At 33.3% G+C, this 15,458-nt stretch overlaps 1 protein-coding gene across 1 annotated transcript in view; it reads right to left on the minus strand.

The window, feature by feature from the left end:
• Window positions 1-429: 429 nt before the first annotated feature.
• GEN1 (GEN1 Holliday junction 5' flap endonuclease) overlaps window positions 430-15,458 on the minus strand; it is a 28,756-nt gene continuing 13,727 nt past the window's right edge. Inside the window, exons 4-14 of the mRNA XM_065891336.1 lie at window positions 14,552-14,728; window positions 13,333-13,443; window positions 10,928-11,001; window positions 9,499-9,590; window positions 8,026-8,176; window positions 7,686-7,722; window positions 7,515-7,595; window positions 6,423-6,553; window positions 4,864-4,925; window positions 2,818-2,958; window positions 430-2,278 (exon numbers count right to left, since the gene is read on the minus strand). Of these exons, the coding sequence (XP_065747408.1) occupies window positions 960-2,278; window positions 2,818-2,958; window positions 4,864-4,925; window positions 6,423-6,553; window positions 7,515-7,595; window positions 7,686-7,722; window positions 8,026-8,176; window positions 9,499-9,590; window positions 10,928-11,001; window positions 13,333-13,443; window positions 14,552-14,728 (2,376 nt within the window). The 3' untranslated portion in view covers window positions 430-959. The remainder of the gene's footprint in view (window positions 2,279-2,817; window positions 2,959-4,863; window positions 4,926-6,422; window positions 6,554-7,514; window positions 7,596-7,685; window positions 7,723-8,025; window positions 8,177-9,498; window positions 9,591-10,927; window positions 11,002-13,332; window positions 13,444-14,551; window positions 14,729-15,458) is intronic.

Below are 15,458 nucleotides of genomic sequence, written 5' to 3' on the forward strand. Positions count from 1 at the left end.
CAAGTAGCAACGGTTTTACTTTTATCTTTCCAATCTGGTTCCCTCTAGACTTTTTGAATGCTAAATAAATAAATGAATAGCTTAATATTTGGAGGTGCTGTAGTTGATATTGTATAGATGCACTGTTAAAACAAAAGGGGAAGAAAAAAGTGCTATCGAAGAAAAATTTTAACAGAAAAAGCAATGAATTGAGAGGCAAGCAATCTGGTTCCCATACCACTATTAATTACGTGAATGACCCTGAGCAAGTTCCTAATCCTCTTCTGGTTATACATTCTATTTTCCAAATCTTTTTCCACTTGGCATGCCTGTGGACTTCTGGGGATATGTAAGAAGTAGATTTCCTCAGTTTATTCAGCTACCACAACCATGATTTTCACTATATATATTGATCATCATCCTCCTTTTCCATTTTTTTTTTTTTGTCCCTCACAAAAGAGAATAAGATTACTGAAACTGGAAGAGCAGCTGAAAGTATCTTCACATTGAAAGCAAATATAACTCTCAGAAAGGCACAACAGAAGATGTTGTGAGAATGCAGGCAATTATAAAGAGTTATCCCTTGGGAACAAGCTGGAATATCAAAAAATGCTTTAGGGGCTTGTGGAAGAAATGAGTAAAAATGAGCAAATGAATGGAGCGTTTACTCTGTCTAGTAGTATACTAACATTTTAAGGATATAACTTAAGAATAATCAATAAAGATATTTTTTTAATGAAAAAAGTATGTTATAAAAATATACATTATCTGAAGTTTTCACTGCAGAGAATCGCCTTTTAAAACCAAAGTTTTAGGTAACATTTTTTATTACAGTTTTGGTTAAAATGTCAAGTGTCTCACAACATATAGAATCTCGTTAAATTTTTCTACTATACATTAACTAGATACCTTCCTTCTGCTTCTGCTAATGCCAACAGTACTAGAATACTAAGTTATACTTGAATATTTTAAATTGAATTTCAGGTGTTTTGGAACCTTAGTTTTAATCTCTGACTTAAAGGAAGAGGACTATCCAAACAGGTACCAGAGACGTCTTTTTCCTTATGACACTGTAGAAAACTCAGAGACCCTTTTGCTGCATCTTGGAAACAGGCTTCTTCATTTCCAGCTGTTTTATAAGGCTGGACACACTGTTCAGTTTCTTTAATATGTGCTTTAGGGTTACTCAATTTGTTGGCATCATTGTTGTTGAACTGGGCTGCGCTATGTTTCTGAGAATTCTGCTTCATTTTTTGAGTTGTGGACTTAGCTTTCCCAGACTCTGGGATAATTTCTTCACCCGAGGAATGTTTGTCAAGGCAAACACTCTTCTTCATTACAGTTTTCCGAGTGGTTTGCCTATCAACTTTTCTACTATAATCTAAGGCAGTATTTGGTGGTCCAATTCTAACACTGGAGGTCTTTACTATTGGGTTATTGACAGAATAAGGTATCGAAGTATTTGCTTTATAGTTTTCTGGAAACAGCTGGTTTCCTTTTAGGACTTTACAGTTTCTAGATTCATTTTGCAAATGAATTCCTAGAAAATCTTTTGAAAGATGTGACAGACACTCAGAAGTACTATTAGCAATACAGTGTTCTTGCACAGTAAGTAGGGACAATGTTTTCAGATCATCATCTGGTTGTACATTATTCTGAGGAGATGATGATTTTATATGTATTCGTTCCTTTAAAGGTAAATCCTGAAGATGTAAATCAGTAATGCCAGAAAGTAGGTGCTCTTCAGGATCAGTCTTCTGAAGATCCCAATCGAACTGTTTATTAATGCTTGCAGTGCACCATTCTGATTCACATGACAATTGCTCTGTAATATCTTTAAAGCTATCAGGGATAGCTGTTTCAAGTTCCGATTTTACACCATGAGCAAAAGTGTTCCCTGGGATAGCTGAAGAATTACTAAAAGAAGTACCTTCCCAGTCAATGGTGCTCAAGTGCAGATCAGCAATTGCAGATATATTATGGGATGAGGTACTGGGTTGACTAGATTCTGTAATCAGAGACTTACTGATAGCTTTAATTTCCTGCACAGCCAAAGGTCTTGGAGAAGATATTAACTGTTCTTGTGTATTCAAACAGGGAGCATCTTCAGGTAAAAGCAAGGTATTCAATGACACAGTAGATTCCTGTGGTAATGTAGAATCAGGGGAAATTTCCAAATTTAACTTGGAATTCTGCTTAGAAAAGATTTCACGTGTGGGTTTTAAAGTCGTGTGTGATTGAAAAGTCATCATATCATCTGATTCTGGCAAACTGTTTCCTTTAGACTTAGTTTTCGTGCCTGAAAGAAAAAAAAATATATAATACAATTAAAATCTATTTTATTTTCCTAATATGGGTAAACAAATTAAAAAGCTCAGATCAGAAATCTTCTGTATGATCAATTTTTGCCTTTTGTCTCAGAGCATTCCTGGAAACTGTGTTATACATAATTATAACAAAATAATTATTAATAAAATAGTATAAAATATTTTATTTTGGAAACAATGTTATAGTTGAGTGGCATGTTGTAAGTTCCTCACTGAGTTCTGGGAAATAAAGAAAATGTATTTATAATCCAAAATATGTTATATATACTAGTTGCTCAATAAGTGGTTAGTGTAATTACTAACAGTTAAGTTAGCAGACTCAGAGCAGCATGGTCTATTCTTGGCTTTTAGATTTTAAAGCAAACTGTGTCGAGACAAGAAAAAGTACAATCCTTACTCTTGATTTTACAGAACTTTCAGCAAAATCTGGACAAGACAGATTCAAATAAGACAGGTCGCTCTTTTGTAATATTTGTGTGCAGGCTAAATAGTTATCAAATGTGATACTTACTTTTTTGTTTCTTGCCTTTAGTTTCTGACTTTTGTTTTTGATAAACAGCAACAATCTCAGGATAAGCTGCTTCAAACAATGATTCTTCTTCTATTGTTTGTAAAACCAATTCTCCAGGTTTATCTTCTACAGAGTAATGTTCTAAAGGATTAAAAATACAGTAAAACAGCTTTAATTACAGAGTTGACATATTACATTTTTCCAGGTAACTTCAGTTTACCAAGTCAACTAGGTCATTCACAAATGGATAATTGATGCAAATCTTGCTTTATAACACCTCTATTCTAATAATCTGTTGATACTAGTACAGAAGTGATTTTATTCCACTTGGGAAGAGCTGAAAAGAGGTTCCTTTTAAATTAGAACTTTAAATTTCTCTTGCTTCAGAGATGGGAGGAGCAGCTTAGAGACTAGGAAACTTTATTTAGATAAGGCTAGTTTGTTTTAATTTCATATAAGTGTAAAATTTCAGATAAAGAATGGAAACAATTTCCTAAAACTTTAACATTGGCTTTCTTTAGTGGTAGCTTCTGAAAAGGACAGAATTGAAATGGTCATCAAAACTATCACTATTTTCCAGATTGTTGTTTCAAAGGTTATCAATCTCTTGAGGACACACCTGGGCTTACTGGACTCACAAGCACCTGATAAGTGAAAATGAGAATGCTTATATGTAAACTTACAATAAGATATGTAAACAGTAGACTAGATTCTTGTATTTATCTTATATGAGGGGAAAACTCCATAAGAAGCCAAACTATAATGAAACTATTCATTGATAAGTTTAAAGTAGAAACAATAGAAACAAGTGAACTTAGAATTATTTCTTAGTTAAAGTAGCGTGGGGTACATTTTTTCCCTTAAGGGATGACTCCTACAAGGATAAGTGAAAGTGGGCACCCAATCCTCAGTTCTTAACAAAGGAGATGCACTGCCAAACTGGGTTAATGCCATTGTCTTTCCTGAAAATCTACTACAGTTGGTGGATCGGTTCCTAAACAGTTTTCAAAATTCTTTAGCTATTTTCCTATTATTGCTTAGAACGACTTATCTAATTCTTTATCATTTAATTCTTCAAAGTTACTTACAACGTTCATTTCATTTCAAATCTGTTCTCTCACTCATTCACATGTAATTATACAATCTAATTTCAAAGCCAAATAGAAATGAATTTGGTATTATTTTCCACTTTAAATGATCTGTGCTTTCCTTGCCTTCAGTTTTGGAGCTAATTCAGAGTTCACTGTATTTCTGCCTGTAGAAGAGAAGAGTAATTTGACCATTATAAATTCCCATGAAGGGCTTCCCTGGTGGCGCAGTGGTTAAGAATCCACCTGCCAATGCATGGGACACAGGTTCAATCCCTGGTCCGGGAAGATCCCACATGCTGCGGAGCAACTAAGCCCGTGCACCACAACTACTGAGCCTGGCCTGAACTCTAGAGCCCGCAAGCCTCAACTACTGAAGCCCGCATGCCTAGAGCCGGTGCTCTGCAACAAGAGAAGCCACTGCAATGAGAAGCCCGCGCACCACAACGAAGAGTAGCCCCCGCTCGACGCAACTAGAGAAAGCCTGCACGCAGCAACAAAGACCCAACTCAGCCAAAAAAAAAAAAAAAAAAAAAAAAAAATCCCATGAAAACTAAACAGAGTAAAGAAAGGAGAGGAAGAGCACCCCAGGTGCTTTACAGCAACCCTGATTTCTTTAGACCCAGCTATACAATGAAATCCAATGACTAGACCATTTGTAGCAGTATTTTCTTGAGAAATATAAATAAAAACTATTTCCATATTGTTTTCGTAAACATTAATTACAAAAGAAATATCAATTTAAGACTTTGAAATAAAATTACTTAAGTTTTAAATATTTACTATCAGTCAACGGCTGTTTACATAGCACAGGTAAACTATGAAATTAATCCTTGATGTATGTGATATATTTTCGTCTTTATTTTTTATATACATACGTATGTTTTACCTATGTATATGATATTTGCTAAACATACATGACCAAATGTTATAAATTTTGCTTAAAGTGTATACATACCAGGCTTTTCCCATTCTATTTCAAAGCAATGAACTCCATTTCTGATTCGGTTTTTAACAATTCTGGAAAAAAAAAAACTCATCTAATGAGGTTTAATTGCATGAGTTATTTGGAAATTTTCAATTTGTAGATTGAATAATTCAATTCCCATTAATTTTTATTGTTTTACTAATATTCTAAAAATGTTTTAAGAATTATTGTATGGCTATTCCTTTGACTTGTTATTTAAAAGATAGAGTTTATAATTGTTAGATCTTATCAGTAGATTTTTCCTCTCATTATTGTTCAGTGTTCCTCTTTTCCATAATAATGATTTTTGTTTTAAAGTCTTTTTTGCTTCTGTTAATTTTGCTACATCACTTTGGTAAATATTTGCCTGGTTAAATCTTTTAAATCTCTTTATTTTCAAACTTAACATAGTCTTATTCTGCACATGCCCTATATAAAGCAGACTGTTGTTGAATTTTGTTTACTCGTCTGATATGTCTTTTAATAATGAGTTTAATCTACTTACATTTATTATGATTACTGATATAGTTGGATTCATTCATACATCTTATTTTGTGTTTTTGGTTACTAAGATTTTCTATGCTATTTCCACCTTTCACCTTCCTGTATTCTTCCGGTTTGATAGTTTAACTTTCTTATTTTATGTATTGGTTTTAAAGATAGAGATTGTATTTCTAACGTTTTAGTGGTTACCCTTAACTGTTTACTTGCATACTTTGGGAGTTTTAGTTTATTATCATCATCATATACTAACCATCAAGCATTATTAAGATATTTATATACAAATTTTTTCCATTCCATTTATTAAATTAGCTAAACATGTTTTATCGGTTTGTATGCTGGCCACTGTTAGTTGTTATCCACATCTTCCCCCTGAGTTCATTTTTCTTCTTGCTGAAGTCATCCTTTAACAGTGCTTTTGATGAGGGTCTGTGAATGGAAAACTCTTAGTCTTCATATGTCTGAAAATGCCTTGCCAACCAGTGAATAATTTTAATGATGTCTGAGTTGCCAATTATTTTTAGTCAAAGCTTTGAAATATTACTCCATCATCTTCTGGAGTCTACTATTGTCGTGAAAGATGTATGCTAGCAGACTGTCACTCCTTTGTAGCTTATCTTTTTTCTTTAATACTTTCCCCCAAACTTTTTATTTTGACAAGTTTCAAGAAGAGTACAATGAATAATCATATACCCTTCACTGAGAGCCACCAATTCTCAGTTTCAGTCCCTCCATTCACTTTACATTTCTGTCCCCTTTCTGGTCCACGGGAATAATTATCTAGTTAATCTATATCTTTTTATATTTATTTCTTTTAATAGTCTATTATTACTATATGTTTGAGGCAGAGAAGTGTGTCAGAGCATGAACTTACTATATTATCTTGACTGTAAGCCCTGAATAAGCTTTTAATATTCCAGTAGACCTTTCCTCCATTTTTATAAAACAAAGAGATATATATCCCACTATTGAAGATACTAAGAAGAATATTTTAGATAAGATATTCCAATGGAAACACAGGGACTTATTCATACGATTCTTTATATTACCGAAGTGGCTGTAGTTGATTAGAGTTCCTTCTACCGAGCTTTCTTTCTATCATGTCATAGTGGGTCAACAGTACCAACAATTTCTCACATGCATAGTGACTGGGCCACTCCATTTTTTCAAGAGCAAATCTCTGTAAATATAATAAAAATAAAACAAGATCTTGTTATCTCTTGGAGACAAACAGCACTCTCAGGGTGATATTATCTTTTCCTTAAGAGATAACATTAGTTAAAGTTGTATCAACGAGAATATTCCCAGAAAGAACAGTGAGCCTCCTAAGGAGGCAATATGGCACAACGATGTAAGCGTGAGGGTTCTGGGTTTGAAGGCCAGAATATTTCCTAGATTTGGGTAAATTACTTAACCTCTTTTAGCCTCAGGTTTTCCCTTTGTAAAATATAATCCGGCACACACATTATAAAGTTAGGGAAGATTACATGTAATGTGGTAAATATAACAGCAAATTTTAAATGTTCAATGAATGTTGGTTGCCATTATTACTACTGCTGTTGGTAGAGCCAAGCAACAAGTAGTTACAATTTATTGAGCCACTCTGTTTCTTTAGCTACTATAGTAGGGGTTAATATAAATAATCTCATTTAATCTGCATAGTGACTTCACAAGATAATATTATTTCTATTTTGAGGAAAACACATATCCAGGGTCACATGGTAAGCGATGGACTGTCCAAATTTAAATTTAGGTCACTGATTACAAATCCCAATGCACTTGTAAACTATATTGTCTTCCATAACAATATACTGTCTTCCATAATAATATACAATAACAATATATATCTTTACATTCTCCGGTTATTAGCATCTCTCCCCCAACATATCCCTGAATACAATACATCTGTACATGGTCTTTAAGGTGTCTTGTAAAGAACAGCATAATTGTGATTTGTCTTATGGGCCGCAAAGTATAGTTACTGTGTGGCAAAGGAATGAAGATTAGATATAAATGCTGAAAAACACATGTGCACTCAAGAGCCATCTATTTCAAACTCCTCTCAGATCAAAGTGATTACCCCTTCTTATCTTCCTAGTATCCAACTTCACACTGTAAAATAAGAGTTTATTTCCAGATACCTGAAACAATAATAAATCAGGTCTTTGGTACCTGATTGCCATCACCAATTTATCCTTGTTCAAAAGGAATTCTTGAATAACCTAGCAAGAGAACAGAAAATAGCAATTGACATGTCAAACTTTTAAAAAAAGCTTCTGAGATAAACACATGGTTGAATTATTACTCATTACCTCATGGAATGGGAATCCCTGACAACTGCAAGCTTTCCTGAAAATAAGTTATATACATGTTATTAATACAATCAGGCAATTTTAGATAGACTCTAAAATCATCCATTTAATCTCTTCTCATTTAATGGAAAGTGTCCTTGTATAGTATCCTAGTCATCAAGCTTCTCGATGAAACATTATTAAATTGCTATCTTCTAAGATAGCCTAATTTTTGAACAGAATCTATAGAAGGATTTTGTGAAACGTTATTAACCTACATGGGGGAAAGTTATGCGGAAATAATTCAACCACAGGTGTATAAATAGGCCACATCAGGAAACAATGAGCACAAAAAACTTACTTCTTAATACTGTTTTCTACTGCATTTAGTTGTCTCTCCTGTTCTGTTCGGTGCCACTCACAAGGACAACAGTATTCATAATCATGTGGTTCACAGTATCGATCAGTTTTACATAATTTGCATCCATTACGTTCGTGATCCTTAGGTGAACCTTCATGGAGACACAAAAAGTATGACTTTCACTGCTTTTTAGAATTACCTTCTATGTACATTTTTTTTTTTTTTTGCCCTTATCCAAATTTTCAAAAACAAATACTGCCTAGCACAATGCCTAGCATATAGAAGGGTTTCAATACATTTAGGCCCAATAGAGTAATGAACACAATAATAATTCTTACGATAAAGTAGATCTTTAGCTATTACTATCACATGACACTATTTTTTTCTGTAAATTACCCTTCTGTCTGAAAGTGTTAATTTGTAATATGAAATTATACATTTATAATCATCTCAAATGGAAAACTGTGGTGTATGTGGTAGCTACATACAAGAAAAAAGGACATTATTAGTAAAACATTATTTAGTTAATAGAATAATTCATGAAATGGTTTCTTTAATAAGAATATGAAAAGAATAGAGCAGTTAATTACCTCTGCTAGTGGCTAGCTCTCAGTTACTATATAGCTATTTTTAAACTATGCTTGGAACATAAATTATGATTGTGGCCTGGGTATGGGGTCCTAGTGCCCAGTAAAAGGAAAGCATGACTACCTTCAACACTTTTGAGAACACAAAGAACCTACATAACTGATATGACCAAAATCGTCATTTATAAGGTACCAAAAAAACTACAGAATGGCATTTTATCTATAAAAACATTGATTTCTTCCATGGTTTCACCTATCATTTTAAAAGGCTAATGAAAACATATTAAGACAAATAGATAAAGCAGAATTTCTTTTAAAAGATGAGCTAACATGATCTCTTAATCTCTCCTGAGAGCAAAAGGCCTTTTTCACCCAGTACATGTCAGGGACATCATATTTTTATCAAGACTAATGAACAGGGTCCAAGCTACTTAACAGTGAACATGTATTAGAAATTAGTTTTAAGTCACTATCTTCACACACAATAAAAATGCACTATAGGACAGTTAAGAATTCTTTAAATGTATGAATATAAATCACTGATACATAAGCAAATGATTTCACTTCCATTTTTCCCTAAGATTTATCAGTACAATTTTTTTCCTTAAAATGGATTTCTATATTGAAAACATAATTTTAGGATCAAAGTAATCTGATAACATAGTTCGAAACTGCACATATCCTATATTTATCATTTACATCACGTTATTTCATTCAATAAATATTTATCAAGTGCCTACTGTGTGTATGTGACACAACTCCTGACACTGAGGGTTCCCAATCTGGTAAGGAAGGTAGGTATGTAAAAAGTACTATAAGAACAGAGATGAAAACCTAGGTATCAGACAATAATATTCTAGAGATATCATGCCCTATGTCTGCTTACCTGGATGGGAACATACAGAGCAATGAGCCAGTTTGCTAACAACTGCTGGTTGTGAATTAGAGTAACAAAATTTTTCATTCCACTGATTAAACCTTTAAAAGAAAATGGTATTAAAAAGAAAAAATAAATAATAAGGTCACCAAAATGCCATGTTCTCAAATATCAGGCTATTCTGTTCCTTTCCCCTGCCTACTTAATTTTTCCTTTGGCGGTAAAGTTGCTGTCCCAGTCTGGGGACATAAAAACATAAAAAATTAAAAATAACTAGGGGGAAGTTTAGTCTAAATTAATAAAAATTGGAATGACAGATAATTATAACAAAATGTAATCTCATTATTTTCAAGCGTGAAGGCAACCATTTTATAAAGTGTTGCCAAAAGTACGTATTTGCTGAAACTGTCTCAATAAGAATGATTTGTAGTTAGCCAGGTGCCACGTTTGCTTGCTTTTCCTTTTTTATTTTATTCTTCACAATTCCCAAATGATTCCTTAACTCACCCCCAAGCCAAAGTATACCTTTGCTTTTTTGCTTTGGAAAACAGTAATCACTGATGTTAATAAGGAGTTTATTAAAGTCTTAGATCTATTAGTAGCTTTACAGCTGAAAGAGAAGCACTAGAAGAAAGAGCATGGCTATTTGAAATCTTTCTCATGGTCACCCCTTCTTCATTTCTACCACTTGATGTTTCCTTTCATGTACTCACTATCTCATAACTACCGGAGGCAAGGACTATTTTAAGTCTCCCAGAGTCCTAGTTCCTTTCCTTTTTATTCATTCTATACTTTATCATCATAAATATTAATTTTTATAAAACTTTGCCCTCATCAAGTAAATATAACTCACATGCTTTCAAAACTAAATAGCACAGTTTGTAAACTTTAATATACTCTGTATCCTGTCTTGAGTCCTCAGATTGTACAGTTAATTCATTAGAATTAACATATTACTAAATTTGTGGCTATAGAACAAAGGGCAGTCAAGAAAAATTTTTGATCAAGTGTTATTAAATATTTGCAACATGTCAGGCATTTCATTTATAGAAAAATATAGTATCAAAGTATTTATATAAAAAGTAATTTAAAATATAAAATTAATTTAATGTTAGTTTATCTTTATTTGTTGATGAAATAGTCTAAAATAGCCTGTGGCAAATGCCCATGGTTATAAATAAACGCATTTGATATCTTACTACTTGTGTTTGTAATGAGCTAATAATACTGAAAAAAACAAAATATGGCTTAGGACATATACTTTTCAGCTTTCTTTGGAAAACTTCTGAATAAATAAAATAACTGATTTTAAATAAAAATACAGATCATCTCAAAAATACAAAACCTTTTTTTGGAAAGCACAATACTTTTTGTATTCACTATTAAGTTCAACAAGAATAAAAGACTAATGTCACAAGAAAAAGTAATTTTTAGTTACCTCTGAAGTAAACTTTGTCCTTTCAAAATCTTTATAAGTTTTAATGCTTGCTCTTTTCCAACTCCAGGGACTCCCTTTCAGAAAGTGGGAAAAGAAGTTCAAACGTTAATCACTAGGGAATAGATAAATGAAGGGTGAGATGTCCATTCAATGTAAGATTGTGTAGCTCAAAGAATGAGGTAACTGTGTGCAAGACACATTGTTACGTGTGAAATGAAAATTGCAGAATAGCATACAGTATGATTTAGATTTGTAAGTTAAATAACAATTATATTGTTAACTTATGCAAACAAAAAAGTCAGTGTTATATACCAAACCACTGACTGTTTATTTTAGGAGAGGGAGGAACAGAATTTTAGAGGGCTTTCATTTTCTATGTTAATTATTTTGATAGTATTTTAATTTGACCTAACTTTCTGTTATATTTGTAATCAGGAAAAGGCATGTTCATTTGATTATATGAACATATAATATTTAAAGATCCAAACAACCAAAGAGAACAAAGGAGAATTCCAAGTTAACTCTTGAAATTAATAACTTAAGAAAATTAAAATAAGCATTAAGTTTCCTACACAAAAAATATATAAATAAATGTATATTCACATGACAATTTCTGGTTTACATTGAGTCTTCCAGTTCCTATAAAAGTTTATTAATATGTCTTTGTAAGCAAGGCTGTTCTTTAGCCGATATGCATCAGGAGAGACATACCAGTGTTAAAATACTTCTAAACTGGTTAGTAAATAGCCAATGCCCATGTACCCTGAGTGCCTGCCAGCAAAGGGGTCTCCCCCTTAAAATTAATTCCCTTTCCAACCCACCTACACTCGGGATTCAGCTAAAAGGGTAACACATAGCACAACAGAGGGTATCCAGAAGCATTTTCCATCACTACAGCCTATGTCTTTAGTAAAACAGTTGCTGGATATTTTGTATGTCACCCTTCATGTATTAGCATTTAGTTATATATTAATTTTTTTAGGCAAATCATGATAGTAGAGTCTTAAAGATCATTAAGTACAATGATATAAATAGATAGCAGTTTTGGTTGCAAAGAAACAAAAAATCAAAACAGGTAAGGCTAGTGTATAATACCACTGCAGCTAAAATTGGTTTCTGTGAGTTCAAGTTTGCAACGTTTTTCTTATATTCAACACTGAGCAGTTTTTAGACTTTAATTATGACACAATTACATATGGGAAACAAATCTATTTCAGAATGAGAACTATAATAATTATTTTCCATGTTGTTTAACAGTTCTTTTCCTCCTGTTTTCTTTTTTTACTAGTTAAAAAAAATTGTTGATTTCTCTATTTGGTCAGTGGTGACACAGATTAGAAATCAGAGTTAATAATTTTACTATCCTACTATTTTTTCCTCTCCCAAGCTCTAGTGAAAAAAAATTATATGTCATCCTTCTTTAGACTTCTCTTGGGGATAGAGTCTATAGTATAATGAGGGGTTTAGTAAGGATACAAAGATGATCAGCAGGGACATAATAACAGGACTATACAAAAATAGTAGGAGCTACAGTACAAGTCATTTTATATATTTAAACATCATATTTATGAATGTGGTTATCATGGTAATTCTTAATTCATCCCTCACCTATTATACCTGTTACAGAGAACTATATTGTGTACCTATTTTTTTTTGTTCTTGTTTTTTTAGTTTTTTTTTTTTTTTTCGGTACGCGGGCCTCTCACTGTTGTGCCCTCTCCAGTTGTGGAGCACAGGCTCCGGACACGCAGGCTCAGCGGCCATGGCTCACGGTCCCAGCCGCTCCCCGGCATGTGGGATCTTCCCGGACCAGGGCACAAACCCGTGTCTCCTGCATCGGCAGGCGGACTCTCAACCACTGCGCCACCAGGAAAGCCCTATATTGTGTATCTTAAGATGTAAAATAAAAGGTTTTCATGAGCAAAACTCAATGCAATGCTAAGAGGCACGCAAGGATGAATAGCTTAACCCAATGATCGTGTTGCGTAGCAACAGTAACAATAACACTGAGCATGCGCACAAACAGCTAAAATGGAGATGCAGAACTCAGACAACAGTGATGGAAACTAATATTGGCACAAGACAAGGAAAGAGTAATTCCTACATTTCTCTAAAAGGATAGTCAAACGTGAATGTGAATCTCTTAGAGGAATGGCTTACTGAGATTTAAGCTGTGGTACTAGATGATTCTATTCTCATTTCTAACATTCAGTATCATGATGAGCAAGCTGTTTAATGCCACTTGAAATGTTGATTATTTTAGTTACTGAAGAGTTTATTACACCTGTATTCTAAATTAGGTTCTTAATTATATAAAATGATATTGTATTCATATCTATGCAGCATGTAAGGTATCAAAAAAACCCCATTATGAATAGTAAATAAATATGGCAATTTCAGCATACCTTTGGAAGATAATCACAGCCAAGTAGTATTGCTAGCCCAACCAGAGCATTTCTATCCAAACCTAGTTTACTCTTGATGTATGACATTGTATAACAGTCAACATGTGGGTCCTAGAAGAAAGAACAGATTCAGTTTCATCTTCAAAAAACTAAACAAAAACAACATTATAAAAAATAATTTGTCAAAGCTGTCTCTAAATGTTTATTCCTAAAAGTTTAAAATTATCCTGATCACCAGAATCTTCATAAAATCTAACACTTCAATATCTGGAAATAAAGTCATAGTTTCAAAAATGGCTTTAAAAAATTAACTATAGTAGTCATTTTTTCCTCTTTATTGTTTTCTGGTGTCTACAAAAGTAGATTTTCATCTTGTACAATTAAGCACTGTAAAATGTATATTATAGAAATTGTATATTATTGTAATTACATCATCAGAAGTTAACTATCATTAACAGCATACGGCATATTCTTCTAAGAAACATGTTCTTTGACACATACATACAAATATTTATTATTCTATTTTTAAGTAAAAATAGGATTATATAAAAATACTATTTTGCAATATTTGTTGCCCACTAATATAACTGGATATCTTTAATATCAATAATACATACCTTTTTAATGATTGCTTACATTAGACGGACTCTAAGGCAGTGTTTCTCAATGGGGATACTGGGAGCATTTTCAGAAAGATAACAGAATTTTTTGGCAAGAGGTTTAGTCTCCCTGGCTCTAATCCACGAAAGGTCCATAGTCTCCCTTGCCCAACCTTGAATAATTACAACCAAAATGTCCCATGTATTACCTCCCTCCATGAGAACTGTGGCTGTATTTAGCCATTCTCTATCAATGGGCATTTGGGTGTTTGCCAAATTTTTGTAATTAGTGACAATGCTGCAGTTAACATCCTTGTATATCTCTCCTTGCATATTTGGAGGTGTTTTTGAGGCTTACTAAAAGTGCAAATTCTGGGTCAAGGCAATACATATTGTATGCAATATTATAATATATAGTTGAAACTGATTTAGAATTAAATCTGTGGAACAAGTCAAGCCCTTAGGAGAGAAATCCACATTTCAAAGAGAATGAACTATGTGGCACTGATATTTTTAGTAACAGTAAACATTTTACTTAGCAATTGCTAAGTGCCAAGAATTAATTGCTTTAAAAAAAGTAGTGTGTAAAACAAATGCTGAAAAAGAGAAAGAAAAAATACCTTGGTATTCATAGTGAAATTTCTATAAACAGTTTGGGCCCCATAAAGGAAAGCATCTCCATCGTTGGTGAGGCAGCCATCTACATAACCACTGGCATTGAGGTAAGCACACATGGCTTCAGCTTCCCCAGCAGCTTGGACCCAGGGAATTCCTAAGCATTCCAGCATATCAAGGCACTGAAAAGAAAAAGAAGGTGTAACAAATCTAAGAACATTTTTATTGCTGCTTTTTTCAGTGTTTGACTTAATTCTATATCACAAGTATTAATAGTAGCTATTTAGGTGTTTTAAAACTTATTACATTTAAGAAACAACTGGAAACTTGAGCACTGAATACTTAATGGCACAGTATAAGTATTAAACTTTTAGATGCAATAATAAAAATTATATTGTGGCTATGTTTTTATTTTTTAAGAGCCCCTATCTTATAGAGAAAGGTACTGAAATACTAAAACAATATTATGTCTGGGATTTGCTTCAGAATAAGGTAGGACCTCCTAGAGAAATGGAAATAAAAACAAAACTAAACAAATGGGACCTAATGAAACTTAAAATCTTTTGCACAGCAAAGGAAACCAAAAACAAGACGAAAAGACAACCCTCAGAAAGGGAGAAAATATTTGCAAACGAAGCAACTGACAAAGGATTCATCTCCAAAATTTGCAAGCAGCTCATGCAGCTCGTGAAAAAAACAAATAATCCAATCCGAAAATGGGCAGAAGACCTAAATAGACATTTCTCCAAAGAAGATATACAGATGGCCAACAAACACATGAAAGGATGCTCAACATCACTAATCATTAGAGAAGTGCAAATCAAAACTACAATGAGGGGCTTCCCTGGTGGCGCAGTGGTTGAGAGTCCGCCTGCCGACGCAGGGGACACGAGTTTGTGCCCCGGTCTGGGA

This window comes from Phocoena phocoena, chromosome 14, assembly GCF_963924675.1.
Source record: "Phocoena phocoena chromosome 14, mPhoPho1.1, whole genome shotgun sequence".
Classification (NCBI taxonomy): Eukaryota; Metazoa; Chordata; class Mammalia; order Artiodactyla; family Phocoenidae; genus Phocoena; species Phocoena phocoena.